Raw genomic sequence first — 20,494 nt, 5'->3', positions numbered from 1 at the left:
CATTTCGAGCTAACAGTAATAGACCGCGAGCCAGGAACAATTTCCATGATCAATCGCCTCCCGGCTGAAAACTCGTGTAACGGCTAGGTATGATGGACCCTCGAGGACGTCAGCTGCTGCTTCGTTGGTGGGTTGAGGAATGACAACCACCGAAACACGTGAAACAAAAAAAAATATTCTCATCACCTCCCGTTTGATACTTTGTCAAATGAAAGTTCAGATGCTGTTGATAATTAAAAAAATCGTCTGCCGGTTATATCGCGGTGGTAAGAACATCAGCTGGTCGCATGAACATGTAAAAAATAAGCGCTATACCTTTTATAATAGCAATAGCAAATCATGAATGCATGATTCCATGTAGCATTTCATCAGGCGTAAACGCCTTAAAAGCTATCAACGGATTACGCATTTTACACATTACGCATACTTTGCCGCACATGAAGTGGTAAGACGCATATTTTTTACATGTTCAATTCAATTCAATTCAAATATACTTTATTCATGTAGGCCTAGCAACAAGCACTTATGAATAGTAAGATAGTATTACATATAATTATCTTAAGCTAATTATCAGAGCAATTTATTGATGTTGTAAATATTATTACATATATAATACTAATGAATATAATTCATAGATCAAATTTAATACTAAAAAATTCACAAAATATAGTCATACAAAAAAAAATGTATAAAAAATACTAGTCTAGATTGTTTCTAGAATAAATTCTAAATGTCAAACAAATGTATAATAAAAACAACAAAGGAAATACATGCATTGGAATATCCATTTCATCATCATTATTCAAATATAATAAATAATTAATCATTTCGAATCACAATTAATCCCACGTTGTTTTATCATTCATGTAGTCTTGTGTGGTATAATAAGCTTTAGAAATAAGTTTACGCTTTACATGATTCTTAAATTTATTAATTGTTCTTTTTACAGCTGACGGTCATTCCACCGTGATAGAACCGTCTGACGGTTTTTTTTTAGTTTAAAACAGGATCTAAACTATCATCTGACAAAGTATCAGCTGGGAGGCGATGATTGACGAAATATGCTGCTGACCCGCGGCCTATAAAATGAATTGAAAATATATTTCGGTATACCGTAATTCTTGTAACTAAAAACTAGCGACATTTTAATCAACTACAGTAGAACCTCAATAATTTTATAAAGTTTGGCATTGACTAGACACAAAAACAGATACAGGAAATAATTATTTTAAGTACATTGGAGATAAAATATCTTCCGCTTTTCGTTATTCAGAAGGAAAACAATCCTGAAGGAAAATAATATTTGCTACAGGTTTTTCCCTAAGAAACCCAGTAAGGTTTACTCCTTATCCCTTTTGAAGCTGCAGAGCGAAAGAAAACAAATGAAGGGCGGGAAACCAAGTTATTGTTGTGATTGTTCGCCCTTATCTCCTGGAGTTGAGAGCAAATCCTGTTCAAGTGTTGATATTGGTCGCGCGACGGCGGGCGAAATGAGTCGTCCCCTGAACATGACCTCTAGGTTGGGTAGGTACTTTTGAAATCTAATAGTTTACGGGGCCCGTACTATAATATGAACAATTCGTTATTCGTTAGCGAGACCGTTATAAAATAAATTGTACAGTGCCTGTAGCGGTTAACTAAGAAACAATTTTTTTAATTCATACCACGAGCCACGTACGTTTTTCTTATACACGCTAATGTTAATTCGATTGCTTGTGTACCAATTGCAAGACAGCCAAGTAACATTAGTTGTCAAATAACTGTGATCCGTAAAACCGATGGCCGATGGAACACGAAGGTTTTTTAGTTGTGTCCGAGAAATGGAAGATGCAGTTTAAGTTAGGCTTTTCCCCAAAAAGGAGGACCTACGATCTCGTCTATATCGTGGAGAACAGGGCAGTGCATGATTGGTCGTTAGATATGAAGACCCTTGGGAAAGGCGCGGAAGTATATCTAGTAGTGGAAATCTTACAGGTGTTACATGTAATAATGATGATTGCGCGCCTCAACAAAATTAATACATACAATTAAGTTAGAGATCCTTATTTTGGTTCACATCACCAACTCGCTCCTACTTGTTAGGCCATCGGAATAACGCCCCTGTTCGCTAGCGTGGAGAACAATGGTTTTGAAGCTCGGTTGTACAGGAGACGGTTAAGTTAGACTAAAGCTCTTGGGAATCTCTACATTGTCTCTAGAGAAACTGGTTTAAAGCACTTCAAATTGTCAAGAGCAAGACCTTTAAATTGTGCTTTGTTCTGTTGGCTTCTCAGGAAAATGGGTTAGGTGATCAGATTACGCAAATCCCTTACGTTGCATGAAGATCTTTATGTACTTTTATATTCTTATATATTTAAGTATTGTCAATTACTTATCAGAGAGGTATGATGAAACAATCAGGAAAAGTTAATCATTCCGGGCATTAGTAATGTATAAAAAATATCGCAAAAACATAATTATAAAATTTTATTTGTATGACCGAAGCATCTATAAAGGATTTTTATTTATAAATAAATAAATAAATAAATATTATAGGACATTATTACACAAATTGACTAAGTCCCACAGTAAGCTCAATAAGGCTTGTGTTGAGGGTACTTAGACAACGATATATATAATATATAAATATTTATAAATACTTAAATACATAGAAAACACCCATGACTCAGGAACAAATATCCATGCTCATCACACGAATAAATGCCCTTACCAGGATTTGAACCCGGGACCATCAGCTTCGTAGGCAGGGTCACTACCCACTAGGCCAAACCGGTCGTCAAATTATTTATTTATTTATTTATTTATTACGAAATAAACAGTTCTAGACCTACAGTTTCCAATATTTATCGAAATTTATAGCTAAACACGATGAAGCATGATGAAAACAATGTATCTTTATGCTTAATTAAATCTTTACTACGTTTTAAAATCATTTTTTAATGAGCCTATGGTTATGTTAAATATGTTTACATTTTTTACTATTTTACTGTCATTATAAAATGCACAAACAATAAACTCTCAATATATATCTGCATAAACAATAGTCAAACTGTAGTTAAAATTCAACCCAACCAGCTACTGTATCTCAAATAAAATACTCCTAGACGTGCGAAGCTGCGAACCTTTCTAGTTCATTGCGAGCGCCTGCCAGCGCGCGATAAGCTACGTGTCGTAATTGGATATCTTTGCTCATTTGTTTTGTGCAGGCGCCTGCATATGCATCGTACGAGGATGTTGAAGGACGAGTTTAGGTATTATTAATATGAAGTGTTGATGTAGAAAACGCTAAAATGAACCGTTTTTAGTGGAAACACTTCTTTTAACTTTTACACTCATTTTTAATAAACAATAATAATAAATAACTTTCTTCTCTTCCTTTATTATACGTCAGTGTTAATAGGTCAGATTCTAAAATTTTAAATGCACTTATATTATATTCTATCTGCTGAAATTAGATTTCGTAGTCATTAATTTCATAATTGTGTGTAATGAATGATAAAGAAACTAGAATCGACAGTACCCACTAAGACATAGCCTAACCGAAAAATTAAGATCGTTAACGAATATATCTAATTTTCTCCACGATCTTAGTAATTCAATTGAAGATTGAAATCGTGGACATAAAGTTAAGAATTTTGCGTTCAGGTTACTAAGAGTACTAACGCTTTTACGACTTCTTTACAAATAACTTCAAAATAAGAGAATTTGTGAAGTTAAGTTATTTAAGTTTGTTTGGAGATAAATCTTTGGGAACAGGTTTTTACCATATTTTGTTAGAATTAATCGTGGCTAGGATTGCAAAAACACGAAAAAAAATTGGTGAACATTAATATACATACTTGACTACTTGTCAACTACCGGTAGGTAAACTGAGATACTTTGAACCACAGGGAATCATTAATCGTTTTTTAAGCTATATACAAATTACAAATAAATTCGCGATAGATCCGGTTTAAATTTTGTTTTAAACTGTATTCAAAACGCGAAAGTTTCAAATGTTATATATAAAAATGGTTTTTGAACACTTTCATCATTTATTTCGGTTAAGAAATCGAACACCAGTAGGGTTTTGATGGTCGGCTCTTTATCATTTATCAGCATGCCTGTCACGTTCTAACAAGTATGTAGGTAAGCCCGAAAGTAACGGGTGACAAGTGATAAAAATGGAACCATGCTGCCACCGCAGGAACTCACATAAACAAAGACCCATACTCACAAAAAAAATCTTTAAAAAAATTATAGTGTTATCAGTTTCAACAAAACTGAAATCCTTGAATATTCTTTGCTAGACAACTATTTAAATGATATCATGTACTAAACTAACCAAAATCAGAAATCTTTTTATTGTAAGCAAAAGTATAAAACTTAGGGGCAAACAGATTCAGTTTCATATTAAATATATAAGACTAAATATATATAAGATTTAGTTTCTTCTGTTAAAGTTTGTAACGGACGGAAAGTAATTTCTATTCCACGTATTCACGTGATGGGATTACCCGGGCAAGGAACTATAGTGCAATAGACGATATGTCTGGCGGTGCCGTGTCTGTAATGTACTCATATTTCTGCTTATCTAGTAAATATAGGAGATTTAGAATGCTTATCGGAAGATCAGCGGTGGAAGTCGCCAGTAGTCGTGACACCTTATAGTTTATTCTTACTATGTTCTCTTTTTAGAGTTCCGTAGCCAAATGGCAAAAAACGGAACCCTTATAGTTCGTCATGTCCGTCTGTCGGTCCGTTTATGTTATCTATGTCTATTGACTACTTGTGTTTTTACGAATAAAAAAATCTAGGTATTTCTTTTTCTTTGTTTGTTTAAAAAGAGGGAGTAAAGCCAGGAAATCAAAAGGAAACGAAAGAAATGGCGCGCCGCACGAAATTTGCGACGGAAGATATGGCAATCGCGCGGGTTTTTATAATCTTTTATTTAACTTTGTTTAAAGAGGGGGCGTAAAGTCAGGAAATTAGAAGGAAACAAAAGATATGGCGCGCCGCGCGTAATTTGCGACGGAAAATATGGCAATCGCGCGGGTTTTTATTAGCTTATAATTAACTTGCCCTGTTAGTACCTATGTTAGTTTATGTGCGTAAATTTTTGGAAGCTAAATTTGATCCACTTCCCGATTTCCGGCTGAAATTTTGCGTATTTAAATTGGATGACAATGTATTATTGTGATGATATGGAGCTGATCTGATGATGGAAACAGGAGGTGGGAACTCTGTGATAAAGCAACACAAACTAATTGTGTTTGGGGTGGTTAGAATTTATTCATTGAGTATTATTTACCTGTGGAAAGAAAATTACAGTCAGCGATAAAAGCTTGTTTGTTGTTGTTGCTTTTTACCCTTTTTACTAAGTTGTGCCAATAAAGAGTATTCTATCTATTAGTACAAGATCCCAGAGCCGCCGGAACTTACTTATTTTCTCATGAATAAAATCTATGGGATAATATAGTGTTAGTATGTACTTTTAATGTCTGCATCTTGCTATATTGGCCCGACGGCCATTTGTTCGGTACAAGGTTCTAAAGATTGGTAAAAATATTACTAACTTTTCTCAATATTTTCATGGCTGATTTTTATGTATGTTTTAGAAAACATTGTTTAAAAATTGATAATCAACATTGCCAGACCATTTCTGTCGGCGGTAAGTATTACCAGACGCTTTAAAACTGTCAAAATAATATTGTTACTTTACTTACATTCTTACTCTTGATGTTTATAATTATGTATATGATACTCAGTTAACTATTACGAGTACAAACCATTTTGTAAGTAGCCAGAATTGCAGGGGCCCAACCATCCCCAGACCCACATAAAGTTTCACACAAATACATCTTCACCTGAGTATCATATATAAAAAATCATGAGTGAAAATGTATGTATGTTGACAGCTTTAAAGCGTCTGGTAATAGTTACCGCCGGCGGAAATGGTCTGGCAATGTTGATTATCAATTTTTCACAATATTTTCTAAAACATACATAAAAAGAAGCCATGAGAATTTAATAAATTTTTTAAAGTATTTTTACCTAACTTTAGCACCTTGTACCGGACAAATGGCCGTCGGGCCAATATAGCAAGTATGCAGACATTAAAAGTACAAATTATTAACACTATCTTATCCCATACATTTTATTCATGAGAAAATAAGTAATTTCTGGCGGCTCTGGGATCTTGCTCTATGTCTATCTTGTACTAAAAATGAAGTTTTTGTCAAAAATTTACTACCTTTTATCTCAATTACTCGTTAACACGAACTTTATGGCGTTTTCCTTCAGATGTGTGCTATCGAGGTTCCACTGTATTTATTTGTACATTTATACACAAATACAAGTGAGTACCTAAAACTGGATGACACTTTTAAAATGATAAATGACATTCGTTTTCTGTGCTGCATTCCCGACAGTTTCCTCAATTTGCATGAAATGTTACACTTTGTATTCAAGTCCAGGAACAACTCTCTCGCACACGCTTTGGCCGTTTCAACTTTACCTGTAAACTTGATTTATTGTCCTGGGTCTGACTGACCAGGTTAATTTACATACACTAAGGCCTGAGATACACTTGTACGTTTTACTAAAGAGAATTTGAAATAGTAACTATGTAGCCACAGTAAATTTACTGGCGTTCTAAAAGTTTTAATCATGTGTCGAAAGATGGCAGTAAATTTACTTCTTGATAATGCACCTCTATTTCAAATTCTCTTTCATTTAATTACGTGAACGGGGACAAAGCTATTAGTTAGAATGAGATAATTATATTCATCTCTCATTCTGTAGTATAGCTGTGTCCCTACTTACGCAATTAAAACTTTTAAAAATGTATCTCAGGCCTAATAAACATAACATACCCCGGGGTTTTGGGTGTGAGAATGATTTCGTGTATTTCTAACTTTGTTTATTGCAAAATCGTTACCAAACTATTGATTAAAAATAGGTGATAAACTCCAAATGCATCTAGAAATATGAAAATAGTTTATATATTTATTTATTTTTTCCTATTTTTGGCTAGCGTTAAACACTCTCGCACCCAAGACCCCGGGGCATGCAAATAAAACGTAAAAAGGCGTTTTTTTTTTTAATTTATACTTCTTTTTGGTCGTGTTTTTTTACACAAAATATTTCAAAAGTACTAGACAATTTTTTTTTACTAATATTATTAAAGAGAAGGAAATTTCCAACACAAAAGTCCTCACTTGCAGAATTTTATTGTGCTCCATTATGTACCTATACTTTTTATTCAACCGCTGAACACAGCCAGCTCTCCGCGCCTCATTATTGTTATATTATATTTTATATTCGGGATGCGTACGCGGCGTGAAAAAGCGAGTACGTAACATTAAATATTATTTTAAAGGTATTCAATTATCGTAATTTGGAAAAAATATGGTATTTTATTAAACATATCAAGGAATGTACTACTGTTAGAAATTTATCTTAAGGCGCAGGGTAGGGCAAGGCATTCTCCATACAAACCTTGTGCAAGTTTTATTCGTTAGTTTTGGCACTAATAGCATTTAATCTCATTTTTTGCTTGTATATATTGGATATACGTAGAACTTGATGTACAAATTTTTCTTTATTTGAAAAAAAAATACAAAAAAAATAATACATGCCCTAGGTAACAGAAAAATAAGCATATTTACCAAAAATAATAACTATAGCGCAAACACAAACGAAGAAAAACGCGCACAAAGTTTGTATGGAAAGAGTTTGCTCTACCCTTCGCCTTAAGGTTACTTTTTCAACAAGTTAGGCAATTATTAGTTAAAACATTTTTCTCGAACGTCTTTTGTAAATCGTAAAAAAAAAAAATATTTAGCATAAAAATATTTTGCCTCGTAGAGCCCTTCTAATATGTATACACACTTCACAAGATCACGTCATTAAGTTTTAATAAAATTGATACTTTGTTTAAAATAAGTTTTAGAATAAGGGTGAAAACTAACAAAAAATGAAAAAATCAAGGTAAAATTATAAAATATAAAACAATAGTATAACCGAACTATTAATTATTTCAAAACTTTTATAACGTGATCTTTTTTAGAAATTTTAGAATGTACATTAGAAGGGCTCAAAAAAAAAAATACCTAAATGATTGGTAAATAAATAAATAATTAGTCATTCACTTTTAAACTTTTTTATTTTCGGAATGCATACAAATACAATTATTCTTAGTCCGCAAACACATATATATTTTTTATGATTTTCGGGTTAATCACCTCCACGAACCACAACCCCGCGTCTTTCCAGATTAAAGTTTTCTGTTTAACAGGCACGGAGAGCAATGATCTAATGTTGTGTTTCCTTAGCACCTCCAGCAGTAGCCCCTCCGCATGGTATCCCGAGTGTAACTGGAGGACGGACCTCTCCTCCAAAATCTCTTTGATCAGCTTCTTCAGATCGCTCCGGGCTGCCTCCCACTTGTAGATGTCCACGTCAGGTGCTAGCGCCTCGATTGATGAGATGAAAGCAATATTTGTTTCGTCGCTATCTCCGCATTTATAATTATACCCCAACCCCTTGTTACTGAACCACAGCCTCACAACGAGCTCAATTACGTACTCCATTGTTATTTTCTGATTTTTAATTAATTTTAGAATGCGTATGCGCTAGTGGCAGGTTGCCGGTAATGTGGTCTCATTTATGATAACATTTCTCTGAACCATGGCATGAGCGGTGGGGGAAATGACCGAACGGGATAGTCCTATTTATCTTTCAGTAGGAGTAGCAGAGAAGGCGTTGCTATTGTTTGTTCTTGTCACAGTCCCCAGTCCAGATTTTTGACAAGTTTTGAGTCGTTACTCCTACATTTGCACTATAGATAGAATTTTATGACGAACGGCTATCGGGTCTTCAATATTTTATCTCCATTCTGGTCTGCCGATTTTAAAAGAAACATGAACACTTATTTATTTATGATTTTTTTAAATATTGTCTATAAAAACACTTTTTTCGTTACTCGATTGCTGTGAAGGGTTTTACATATACGAAATCTACACATTTGGGTTCGTCTGTCGTCTCTAAAAACTCGTCAGAGATTTTAATTTTAAACTAACTAGTTAACTAACACAAAAGTTATGTCCAGAAAACCAGTTTTTTGGCCTAAAATTGTTCAACTTTGATGCCAAATATCTCGAAGACAATAAACTTGAAGTAAATATGGTAAGCTGGCTACTAGCTATGGTAAGGTAAGGTAACTAAGGGGATTCAGATCGAAGGTCATTGGCACTAGGGAGCCCCTTAAAGTGAAACTTTTATTCCATCGCCTCAATTATGCATGTCGCATTACAGCCGGCCGATTCGAGTAAAATTCTACTTTATTTCTAGTACTTAGAGTTGATCGTTGTTTGTCATTATTCTTTATGTTAATCTAGAATATATTTGATTTTGACAGATAGAGTTTTACGGTTAATAAGATCTACCGTCCTTAATATTTTGTATGAAGTTACAAGCAAATATCAGTCTTCGTGAATTAAGTATTGTATTATTTCAAAGTGCTTAAGGTTTAATACGGTATGGTAATATGGTAAGCCGTATTTAAGGTCTACTGTGCTTAATATTTTGTATGAAATTACAAGCAAATATCAGCTCTCGTGAATTATTAATGAAGCTTATTTCAAAGCGTTTAAGGTTGAATATTTCCTCAAATTTTCCGTTAAATGCCTACAATCCTTAGAGCATTTAAACCGGAGTCGCCTTTAAGAGCTTACCCCTCTGTCGAAAACCTCGCCCAATGGTCATACTTATTGTATGGACTGGCGTTTATCTGACCAAAACCAACCGAAAATAAACATTCACCAGTACATACAATAGTACTTGCAAGCGTCCATAGGCTAGGGTGCTTACTTGAGCGGACTGTATGGTTGTTTGCCACCGACGTCTCAGTACATAATTATAAAATGCAGGATCGAGAAATTGAGTGATGTTATATTTATTCAATTCCATGACTTGTAGAAATAGTTGTATAACACAAGTTCTTCTAGATTAGAATACGTTAGTAGTCCTCAAACACGCAAACTGGGGCGAGGCAACGCGCATGTGACAACTTTGAAGTTGCAGGCGTCCAAAGGCTACACTGACTACACTTACAATCAGGCAGGTCGCGCCGTATGCAATTTCACAACATTTCGCATACTTTAATGATCAACAACGCGCATGATCCATAGGCTACAGTGATTGCTTAGCATCAGATGGGTCGTATTCTTGTTTGCCACCAACGTGGTATAAAAATGTTCACCAATACCAGTGATCGACAACGCGCATGTAACAACTTAGAAGTTGCAGGCATCCATAGGCTACGGTGACAGCTTATCATCAGGCGGGCAGTATTCGTGTTTGCCACCGACATGGTATAAAAAAAAAGTTGCAGGCATCCATAGGCTACGTTGACAGCTTATCACCAGGCGGGCAGTGTTTGCCACCGACGTGGTATAAAAAAAAAGTTGCAGGCATCCATAGGCTACGGTGACAGTTTATCATCAGGCGGACAGTATTCGTGTTTGCCACCGACATGGTATAAAAAAAAAAGTTGCAGGCATCCATAGGCTACGGTGACAGCTTATCACCAGGCGGGCAGTATTCGTGTTTGCCACTGACGTGGTATAAAAAAAAAGTTGCAGGCGTCCATATGCTACGATGACAGTTTATCATCAGGCGGACAGTATTCGTGTTTGCCACCGACGTGGTATAAATAAGTTCACCAGTACCAGGAATCGGAATTAGGTCAGCTAAAAAATACCTATTACATAATATAGAGTGGTTACAACCGGATATAAAAATGTATTTTTCTTGAATACCTGGATATTCGATATTTATTTATTATTCACATACAGATATACTCGACTTTGCTAGTTAACGACATACTTAGGTTTAGAAACTCCCTTTTCTAAAAAGTGTGATGTAAATGTTACCAGATGTAACATTTACATCACACTTGGGGGGGGGAGGGGGGGGGGTGAGAGGGGGGAGGGGGGGGAAGATAAATACCTAAAGTGAGCTGGAATCGGCATATCCTCCCTACTTATGTATTAAAACGCCTGCTGGAACTCATTCACATGCGCAAATATAGACACCCATGAACCGGTCGCAGCCAACACTGGGACTATTGTAGAAGAAGTGAACAGTATAACAGTCTATGGGTTGAAGTTTGCCAGCTTTAACATTTTTTTTTATAAGATTAATACACTCTAAATATTAAGCCATCCTAATATATTATGAAAAAGATTAATAAATAGAAACTTGGACAAAGTTATAGATCGTGTCATTCACGAAGATGCTTGCTTTAATTCATATTGTCATGTTATTAAAGATTAGATTTGACTAATCTGCACAACATTGTGGAAAACAAGAGCTGTACTACACAGGTATCGTCCTTTTTAACTGCCTTACAAAATATTGAATTGGCAATTATCGTAACCGGAATTTAAGTAAGACGTTTTTACTATTTTATTTTCAGTACCCCTAGTGTAAATATTTTCGACAGCGAAACGTGACGTACGCGTTTGCGTTAAGTGTCATTTTGTATGAGATTTTTGACTTTCCAAAACGTCCCGCTTGGCGCGCTGTTCAAAAACCCATACAAAATGAGACTTAACGCAACCGCGTACGTCACGTTTCGCTATCGACTAAAATTACACTAGGGGTACTGATGTCAATGAGTACGTACATAAGTAGTATCCACCGCATGAAAATCTCAGTTTTTATTGTCATAGATATAAGCCGGTTTTCAAACTTATGGACTGGGATTTAGGCTACATAATCGACTTCGAAAGAGGAGAAGGTTCTTTTCTGTCCAAAAAACGGGATTCGAAATTTACCTGTGGGATCAAATAAGGGCCCATCCTCACATTAATAACCTTCATCATACCTTCTTAGAGGCTCATAAGCTTAACTCAATATTCAGGACGTATCGCTACGCAGCTATGGGAGGGTTAAATTATGTTGTCTAAATTTGCTCAAGGTATGAACATTGTCATGTAACAAAGGGAGGGTTAGGTTAGGTAGGTTATCGATTGAGGTGATTGAATACATTTCATTGCCAAGTGTTTTTTAGGGTTCCGTAGTCAACTGTCCATCCGTCTGTGAGTACTCGACTTAGCTCAGTGACCATTATTACTAGAAAACTGCAATTCAAAAAAGCGGGGAAGAATTTTTGAAACGGTTTGTTTCAGACCCCATTATTAGGTAAATAACTACTTAGATTTTCAAGTCCCAACACATGCTTTGTAAATCTCGAAATGAAAAGGGAAAAGACAGCATATTTTCCTTAAGTCAAAAAATTTATTAGAGTTTGCTCGTGCGCTGAAAAGCCTTGACATTGTGACCTTCGAACGCGTGTGACGGAAATAAAACATTAAAAGGTCGTTATGGGCGTGAGTGACAAGTGACAGTGATAACCGATAATGAAGTAGGGCTACATGAGTATACGTTCAAATTAACGCATAACACGTGAAAATGTAAAAACGGTCGGTTTTTGCCTTCCCCGTGTTCTTCAATTCACTTTGCCAGGTAAAACATATACTTTGAAAATGTTGGCACTTTCCGAAGTACAGTCAGCATCCAAAGTAGCGAATCAGATTACGCGTCAAAAGCATCTTACTTACTTACTTTATTGGCTCAGTGACCCAAAAATAATCTTGGTCTCTAAAACGGGAGCATTTTTTTTTTTTTTTATACTACGTCGGTGGCAAACAAGCATACGGCCTGCCTGATGGTAAGCAGTCTCCGTAGCCTAGGTACACCTGCAACTCCAGAGGAGTTACATGCGCGTTGCCGACCCTAACCCCACCCCCCTCGTTGAGCTCTGGCAACCTTACTCACCGGCAGGAACACAACACTATGAGTAGGGTCAAGTGTTATTTGGCTGCGATTTTCTGTAAGGTGGAGGTACTTCCCCAGTTGGGCTCTGCTCTAGATCTGGAATGACATCTGCTGTGCTGTGCCCTACCACACAAGGCGAGATGACATTCACATTGCCCATACCTCTCTTTTGGACGTAGTTTAAGGACATACCCGGGTCCATGCATGTATGCCACCTGTCCCGATCCTGCGCAACTTCCTGCCAGTTACTGAAGTAAAGCTGAAGCAGATCCTCCGCCTCACTGTCTTCCCAGCGATACCTGGGTCGACTCACCAGTCGGTCGTCCCAAGAACGCTTGCTTGACAGTCCGATCCTCTCCCATTCACAGTAGGTAACCGAACCAGAAGTCTGCGGGCTTTCGATTCGCCGATGATATTGGTGTCGGTCACTTACTCCATCTGTTAAAAGCATCCACTATTTCCTTATAGTAAACCTTAATAAAAATAGATATGTCGAACAATAAAATTAAACTGTTACAAATACTTTTGAACACAAATTGTAGAGATATATTTCTATTTGAAAAATTAGTCCAGTTTAGCAGATACATTTGGGGCGTTGTTTCTTCAGTTACTGTTGCTATTGACTGTACTAGTTATAAAAATTCAAAGTCTCTAAGTCTGAAAATGCTGTCTTGCCATACCATGTTATGCTTTGCGATTTATGCAGCATACCGAAGAGACTAAGGAAACTCTTTGCCCCTGAGAAATGTTAAAATTAGAATACTTACATCAAAACGTGTCATAAAGATCTTAATCAACCATAACCACATTTGAGTACACTTACTTGATCTTGGTACCAAAGTGGATACTTATGATGATTTTAAGCAAATTTTCCACGAGCAAAGGAATAAAGTACCAAACGAGTCAGACGCCCCATAAAAATTAACCAACCATGACTCAAGATACATACCTACCTACTTGCGTGTCTACATCACTTTGAATCAGAGTTGACTTGAATCAAAATTTTCCTCGTTTGCTCATCCTATGAGTCCGAATAAAAGGTCATTGTCTATTTACCTTGTATGTGTATAAATTTCGTTACAGTAGGTACCCAAAAAAGTAATTCATTTTGATTTATTGATGTGGAAAGCTCAGAAAAAACAATGTATCTATTTTTACGTAACAAAATAAAGACAACACTAGAGGTACGTATCCTACGTAAAATGTCTATCTAATATCATTAATATGGTAAGGGCATTTATTCGTGTGATGAGCATGGATATTTGTTTCTGAGTCATGGGTGTTTTCTATGTATTTAAGTATTTATAAATATTTATATATTATATATATCGTTGTCTAAGTACACTCAATACAAGCCTTATTGAGCTTACTGTGGGACTTAGTCAATTTGTGTAATAATGTCCTATAATATTTATTTATTTATATTTATTTATAAGAAGTAGGCAAAGATATAAGTACATACTTACAAACAACAAATACATACTTAGATACATCTAAATATTCGGGATACACATAAATAAATGCCCTTACTAGGATTCGAACCTGGGGCCTCCTGCTTCGTAGACAGGGTCACTCCCAACTAGGCTAGACGGCCTTTACTAGGTTAGCTAATATTAAGAAAGTTCCGATTCTATTCATATTTTTTTCTGTCCCAGCTATGCTGTGAACTGGCCCTCCTGATCTCAGCAAGCGGCATTGGGCTGTACTACCGAGCGTTGACCGAGCGAGCGCATCGGAACACCTTCGCCGGCACCAGAACTTGTCTGGAACAGCGTGTTAAGCTGGAGTGCGAGCGAGAGCAACAAGAGAGACTGTTGCTCTCTGTCATACCTGCGTACATCGCTGCTGAGGTAAGTGTAGTTCCGATCGTGCAGTAAGTTCTTCGGCACCATTTCCTGCTTCGAGCAGGAGTGTGAGAAGCAGAGCATATCTCTTTTTTTATATAGGAGGTAATCGAGCAGACAAATCCCCTGTTGGTAAGCGATTACCGTCGCCCATGGACACCCACAACACCGGAGAGGTTGTGAGTGCATTGCCAGCCTTTGAGATGGGAATACGCTCTTTTCTTGAAAGTTTGAACGTCGTGTCGGCCAGGAACGATTATTCCATAGTTTCTGGAGAGACGAGAGAGCGAGGCCGGAAGTTTCGGGAGACACGCACAGTTGAGCGTCCAACCATCTAAGTGGTGAAGATGGAAATGTTGTCGCGTAGGGCGCTGGCGGAAAGAAGCGGCAGGGATTAATCCAAGCATTTCCTCGGAACACTCCCCGTAATACATGCTATAGAAAATACAGAGCGAGGCTGTATCTCTACGCAGCGACAAGGAATCAAGTGGATTTGAAATACGCCTGCAGCTGAAAATTCGAGCTCTTTGTTAGTCCCTCGTTCATCGATGTTGAGGTATGTACAATCAGGTTCAAAAATAGTGGATCAAACTACACGTCAAAATTATCTACCATTCTCTAACTGCTAAACAAAGATATTATTGGTCTCTTGGCGTTATTCATAAACGCATTACAGGCCTGAATCGTTTGTCTTCTTCTGTCATTTAGACTTATGTATTTGTAAGAAAGGGACGAAACATAATTTGACTAATTCTTTACTAAAAAAAAGTGAAAAATATTTGAGTGCTGGGTCGCCTTTGGCACCAGAGGGCCTACCACGAACCACGTTCGACATGCCTATATTGCCTCCCTGCCACACTTACGTAAGAATTTACAAGTGCGACAGAGATGCAACACGTAGAACGTGGTTCACGGTGGGCCCTCTGGACCTGCCTCGAGCGCCGTTTCTAGAGTGCAAGTGAGAGAAAGCTGCTGCTCTTTGTCATAATCACACACGTATAAATATTATGTAGCCAAGGTAGGGAAAACATCGACAAAATAATATAAATCTCATACCAGAGTGCGTAGCCAACGTGCAAATCGTCTACACTTTGTAGCGAAAGAAACGCAACTGTCACTGTCGCACTAATTTGGAAGAATGATAGAGAGAGATGACTATTTACGCTACGATTGGCATATTCGCTACGCAGGCAGTTCATTTGCGAATCAAACCTTAAATAACTTCCCACGATAAAAAAATTACCATAGAAGTTTTTCTTAATTTCATAATCTCTAATTTTATTGCAATACAATACGAAGATCAAACAGCATTAAAAATATGGTAAAGAACCACTTTTTGAAGTTGGGTCGTTCCACGAGAATCACGGGATGAAAAGTGAAAAGAACATTTAAAACCTAACAAAAGCGGCTTAAAAGGTCTGAAAGAAATGAGAGCATTACCTTCCCGTGTTTTCAGAACAACATTATCCCGAAATAATGAATTATAATGGGTGACATTTTGCTTTATGACTGACAAACGTCTTGACTGTGTCCATTGTCTCACGGTAAAAACGAATATATATGTGACCGCGGCCGACAAATCATCCCACTTTATCGCTTGCCACAAGAACGAGATTTGCTTGTATCTTTATATGAATAATCTGACAAAGCGTCCTTATGGCAAGCGACAAGTGAGATGTTTGCCCGGCGGCAGTCACGTATTTATAATTATTTGAAAATAATTTTGCTCTCTTCATGATGATTTGAGGTTAATAAATGTTTTAATTATAGCTATAAGATTTCAAAGCAAGGAACAGCACGCGCTTGGTAATCCGGCAGTTAGCGTCTTAGATGGGCCACTCTATAATCTGGCAGTTACCGTCCTAGGCCACTTTATAATCCGACAGATAGCGTCATAGATGTGCCTCTCTATAATACGGTTATTAGCGTCTTAGATGGGCCACTGTATAATCCCGCAGTTAGCGTCTTAGATAGGCCACTCTATAACCGGCAGTTCACACATCCGAACGACGGATTACAGAGCGGTTGCATTGTTCGGTAGTGCCACGTGTTTGTTTTCATGCTTTTATTTCCCATACAAGTCCACTAACCTTGTCTGTTGTATTTATAAATGTTGTTATGTATTTTTCATGCCACTATATGATATTACTATAAATGTTGCATTGACTTGTAAATGAGCCCTTGAGGCTTACTTGCAGAATACATATTTGAATTTTGAATTGAATCCGGCAGTTCCAAAAATCTGGCAAAGGGGGAAAATATCGGGAGCCGAATTAGCGAGTGCCTACTGTACTTATTTGTAATTCATAAATAGGTCATCATCTTTCTCGCGTAGTCCCGGCATTTTGCCACGGCTCATGGGAGCCTGGGTCCGCTTGGCAACTAATCCCAAGAATTGGCGTAGGCACTAGTTTTTACGAAAGCGACTGCCATCTGACCTTCAAATTCAGAGGGTAAACTAGGCCTTATTGGGATTACTCCGGTTTCCTTACGATTCGCACGCTTTTACCGCTAGGCCACCAGCGCTTCTAGTATAATATGTATGTTAGTTTTAAGGTTTTTCTTTATGGGCCACTAGTTGCCTGAAATTAAGATTTTCATTTTATTTTATTTTATTTCTAATTCATAAATAGATACTTTATGAATTATAAAACAGAAGCAATGACGTCGCGTTAGACCTTGGAGGATTTAACAACCGAAGTCGCCTTTAAGAGCTTATCCCTCTGTCGAAAACCTCGGCCAATGGTCATATGAATTGTATGGACTGACGTTTATCACATGACTATTTGTACGTTACGTACAGATAGCCATATATTTGACGTGTTCTACCCCGCAAAAATCGGCATACTGTTTTGTACATAAAATTACAGACAAGGCGTCCCCGGTTATTAAATCCTTCAACTGTTACGAGTAGACATTTACACTACGTCAGTCAAAGGCCAAAAGTTCATGTTAGCCAATTTCAAGTACGCAATGGAAACATTCCCGCTCCGTGCGCGGCATGACAAGTGGATGACCGTTACCGCCCCAGTTGCAATAAGGCCGTCGGCTACCATTTGACCAAGGTCATGTTATAGGTTCGTGTGGGTAAAGACCCTACGGGCGTGCGTGATTGTGGTGTTACCTCTATATCTTGTCTATATTGAGTCGTCAAACTGTTTATCGTCACTTTGTTGTTGTAAACCCTTAGTTTCAATACTTAAGGGCATCTGCTACCATTTGGGCCGATTTTACAAACTTTTGTATAACTTGCAATGTTTGTAGTATGTATGTTTGGGTCAAATTTTGCAAAGCAAATTAGACCCACTTTTCATTATTCGATTGAGCGGAACCTTCAAATTCATTTCAATTCGGTGACTATGTTATATTATGGTACCGTCGAGCTGATGTCATGATGGACACAGAAGGCGGCCATAGAAACTCTGTGATAAAACAACGCCTTTTGTGTTTGTTAGAATTGTATTGACGAGTACTCGTTGCCTGTTGAAAGAAAAGTACAGTCAGCGATAAAAGCTTGGTTTTGATATGAAATTTTTGTAAATAATTTATTATTTTGTTGTCTATTTTTTTTCGTCAGATTTTGATGAAAATGGGTAAGTTTGAAGAGCTATTTTGGGTGGAACAAAAACGAAAACCTAATTTGAGACAAAAAATGTACCTATTTAATTTTCCGTTGAGTTACAAAATTCCATACGTCTTCGTAAAGCTGGGGAAAGATTATTTAGGACATTCGGTGAAATTGCGCTTATATTGTACAAAACAGGAAACTATCTATTCGCAAAATGTAATTGAAATCTGACGATAAAAAACGATACAAATAATCGGCCCATTTAGCCAAGATCACGTGTTTAGTGACCATATGACCTTATGTTGTTGTAGTGTTATCTGTACTATCTTATGTATTGGTTGGACGAATTATTTATAAATATGATACTTACCCATCTCAATTTATGAAACAGACTGAGAATAAATGTGTAGATTTAAGGAGCAGTTTAGTTTCAGATCCTTGGAGTCACTTTGGATTAAACCACTATATACTTAATTAATATTTCTCTGAGATTCCCACGTTACAGGCTGAGCCTAGTGTGGGGATCATTGTACTCTCTTGGAATGCTAATTTCTTGATATAACTAAATATATTTTTAATTTAATTTAATGGCATGTTATCTATGTATTTAACAACTGGAGGCGCCTTATCTGTAAGTTTCTGTACAAAACAGTCTGCCGATTTTTGGGTGAGAGGGGCACGTCAAATGTACGGCTATTTGTACGTAACGTACAAATAGGCATGTCAGATAAACTTCAGGCCATACAATAAGTATGACCATTGGCCCAGGTTTTCGACTGCAGGGTAATCACTTAAAGGCGACTCCGGTTGTTAAATGTTCTAAGTTATTTCACTGTAAAAAAATGTCACAAACGAATAGCTGTGGAGCCCATTGACATTTTGTGATGGTGTAGGGATTATTGAGGTTACGTCGTTACGGCGTAATTATGAGTAATATTTTCAAATAAAATAACATGCGTGTTGGCGACAAGCCCGCCGCCGCATCGAGTTAACTCCACAGCAACAGCGATGACGTCCACCGTCACGTCACCGGACCGGTTAGCCAGCGACGGGGACCGGGGCCGGTCCGCGGGGGGACGGTCAGAATCGAACTTACGGCTCGCGGAACGCACACATATCGCGTCGCGCCAAAAATAATTATAACTACCTCTGTAATTACCAGTAATTAAATTAGTGTTTACAGTCCGCTATAGTTTTATTCAGCAGTCTAGATATCCTGGATTCGACATACTACACGAATTAGGCACTAGACGCAACAATGCGTGACGTGAATCCAGTGGCAATAAACTATAATTGCCGTATGCAATGTCACCTCCAAAGGCTTCAAAGGTCAAACTAGAAAGGAAATATTCGTATAGAAAATAAGAGTGAAAATCTGATTTGATTTTTTCAATTTAGATATATAATAAATATGTAATTAACAAAGATGTATATCAACATTATTGCTATATTTATATTTAACAATGCGTAATTTAAGTTTAAGAATAGAAAAAAGTTTTCCCTAAGAAAACAATAATATACCTAATTATATACATTTAAACCAAAAATGTTAACCGTCGTTGTTTTGAATTAAGACATCCTAGAACAGTATCTAATGTTATTTTTTGTATTTCTTGTATATCCTTTAGTACAGGTATCATATCATGTGGTTTGAATTCACCTGTATAACTTTTCCTTCGACAATTTTTGTCAGTCACGTCCTCAAGTCTCTCCAGATAAACTTGGCGAGATCTCAATGGGATTAGTAAGGCTGTTTGTAGTACACTAAGGAAATCTTCTTTAATATTCCCCTAAATAACATATTGGTCAGTCAGTGGCCATATCTATTTCGTCTTGCATTTGCACACACTTCCTACGATACGAGGGGTATTTGGGACATCCTACAGATGGTGACAACTCTTTATCCACCAAAACTTTTTTATTTACTGGAGATTATTGTGAAGATTCAAATCATGGTTATTGTGACAAAGTATGAAGGGTGAAAAGCCCCATAAACATACGTAATAACTTTGACACAGAAAAGGAAATTAAATTACCTCCTACTTACCTGAATTAGATTTTCAGGGCTTCTTCTATAGTATGACAAAACCAAATTTAATTTCAAATACCAGCGCGTGGAAGATACTTGCAAAACCAAATATAAAGGGTCGGCAACGCGCATGTAACACCTCTGGAGTTGCAGGCGTCTATAGGCTACGGTGACTGCTTACCAAAGGCGGGCCGTATGCTTGTTTGCCACCGACGTGGTATTAAAAAA

The 20,494-nt window shown here is 37.0% G+C and overlaps 2 protein-coding genes across 4 annotated transcripts in view; one reads left to right on the top strand and one right to left on the bottom strand.

Moving 5' to 3' along the window:
• The window catches only part of LOC133523759 (adenylate cyclase type 2-like), a 302,517-nt gene that overhangs the window by 131,554 nt on the left and 150,469 nt on the right, over nt 1-20,494 (top strand). For all 3 annotated transcript variants that reach the window (XM_061859471.1, XM_061859470.1, XM_061859473.1), the window contains exon 5: nt 14,481-14,675. In XM_061859471.1, coding sequence (XP_061715455.1) covers nt 14,481-14,675 — 195 coding nt within the window. The remainder of the gene's footprint in view (nt 1-14,480; nt 14,676-20,494) is intronic.
• The window catches only part of LOC133523760 (pre-mRNA-splicing factor ATP-dependent RNA helicase PRP16), a 454,093-nt gene that overhangs the window by 309,240 nt on the left and 124,359 nt on the right, over nt 1-20,494 (bottom strand). The gene's annotated exons all lie outside the window — the stretch shown is intronic.

This window comes from Cydia pomonella, chromosome 12 (assembly GCF_033807575.1).
Source record: "Cydia pomonella isolate Wapato2018A chromosome 12, ilCydPomo1, whole genome shotgun sequence".
NCBI lineage: Eukaryota > Metazoa > Arthropoda > Insecta > Lepidoptera > Tortricidae > Cydia > Cydia pomonella.
This window is presented reverse-complemented; position numbering and strand designations above follow the sequence as displayed.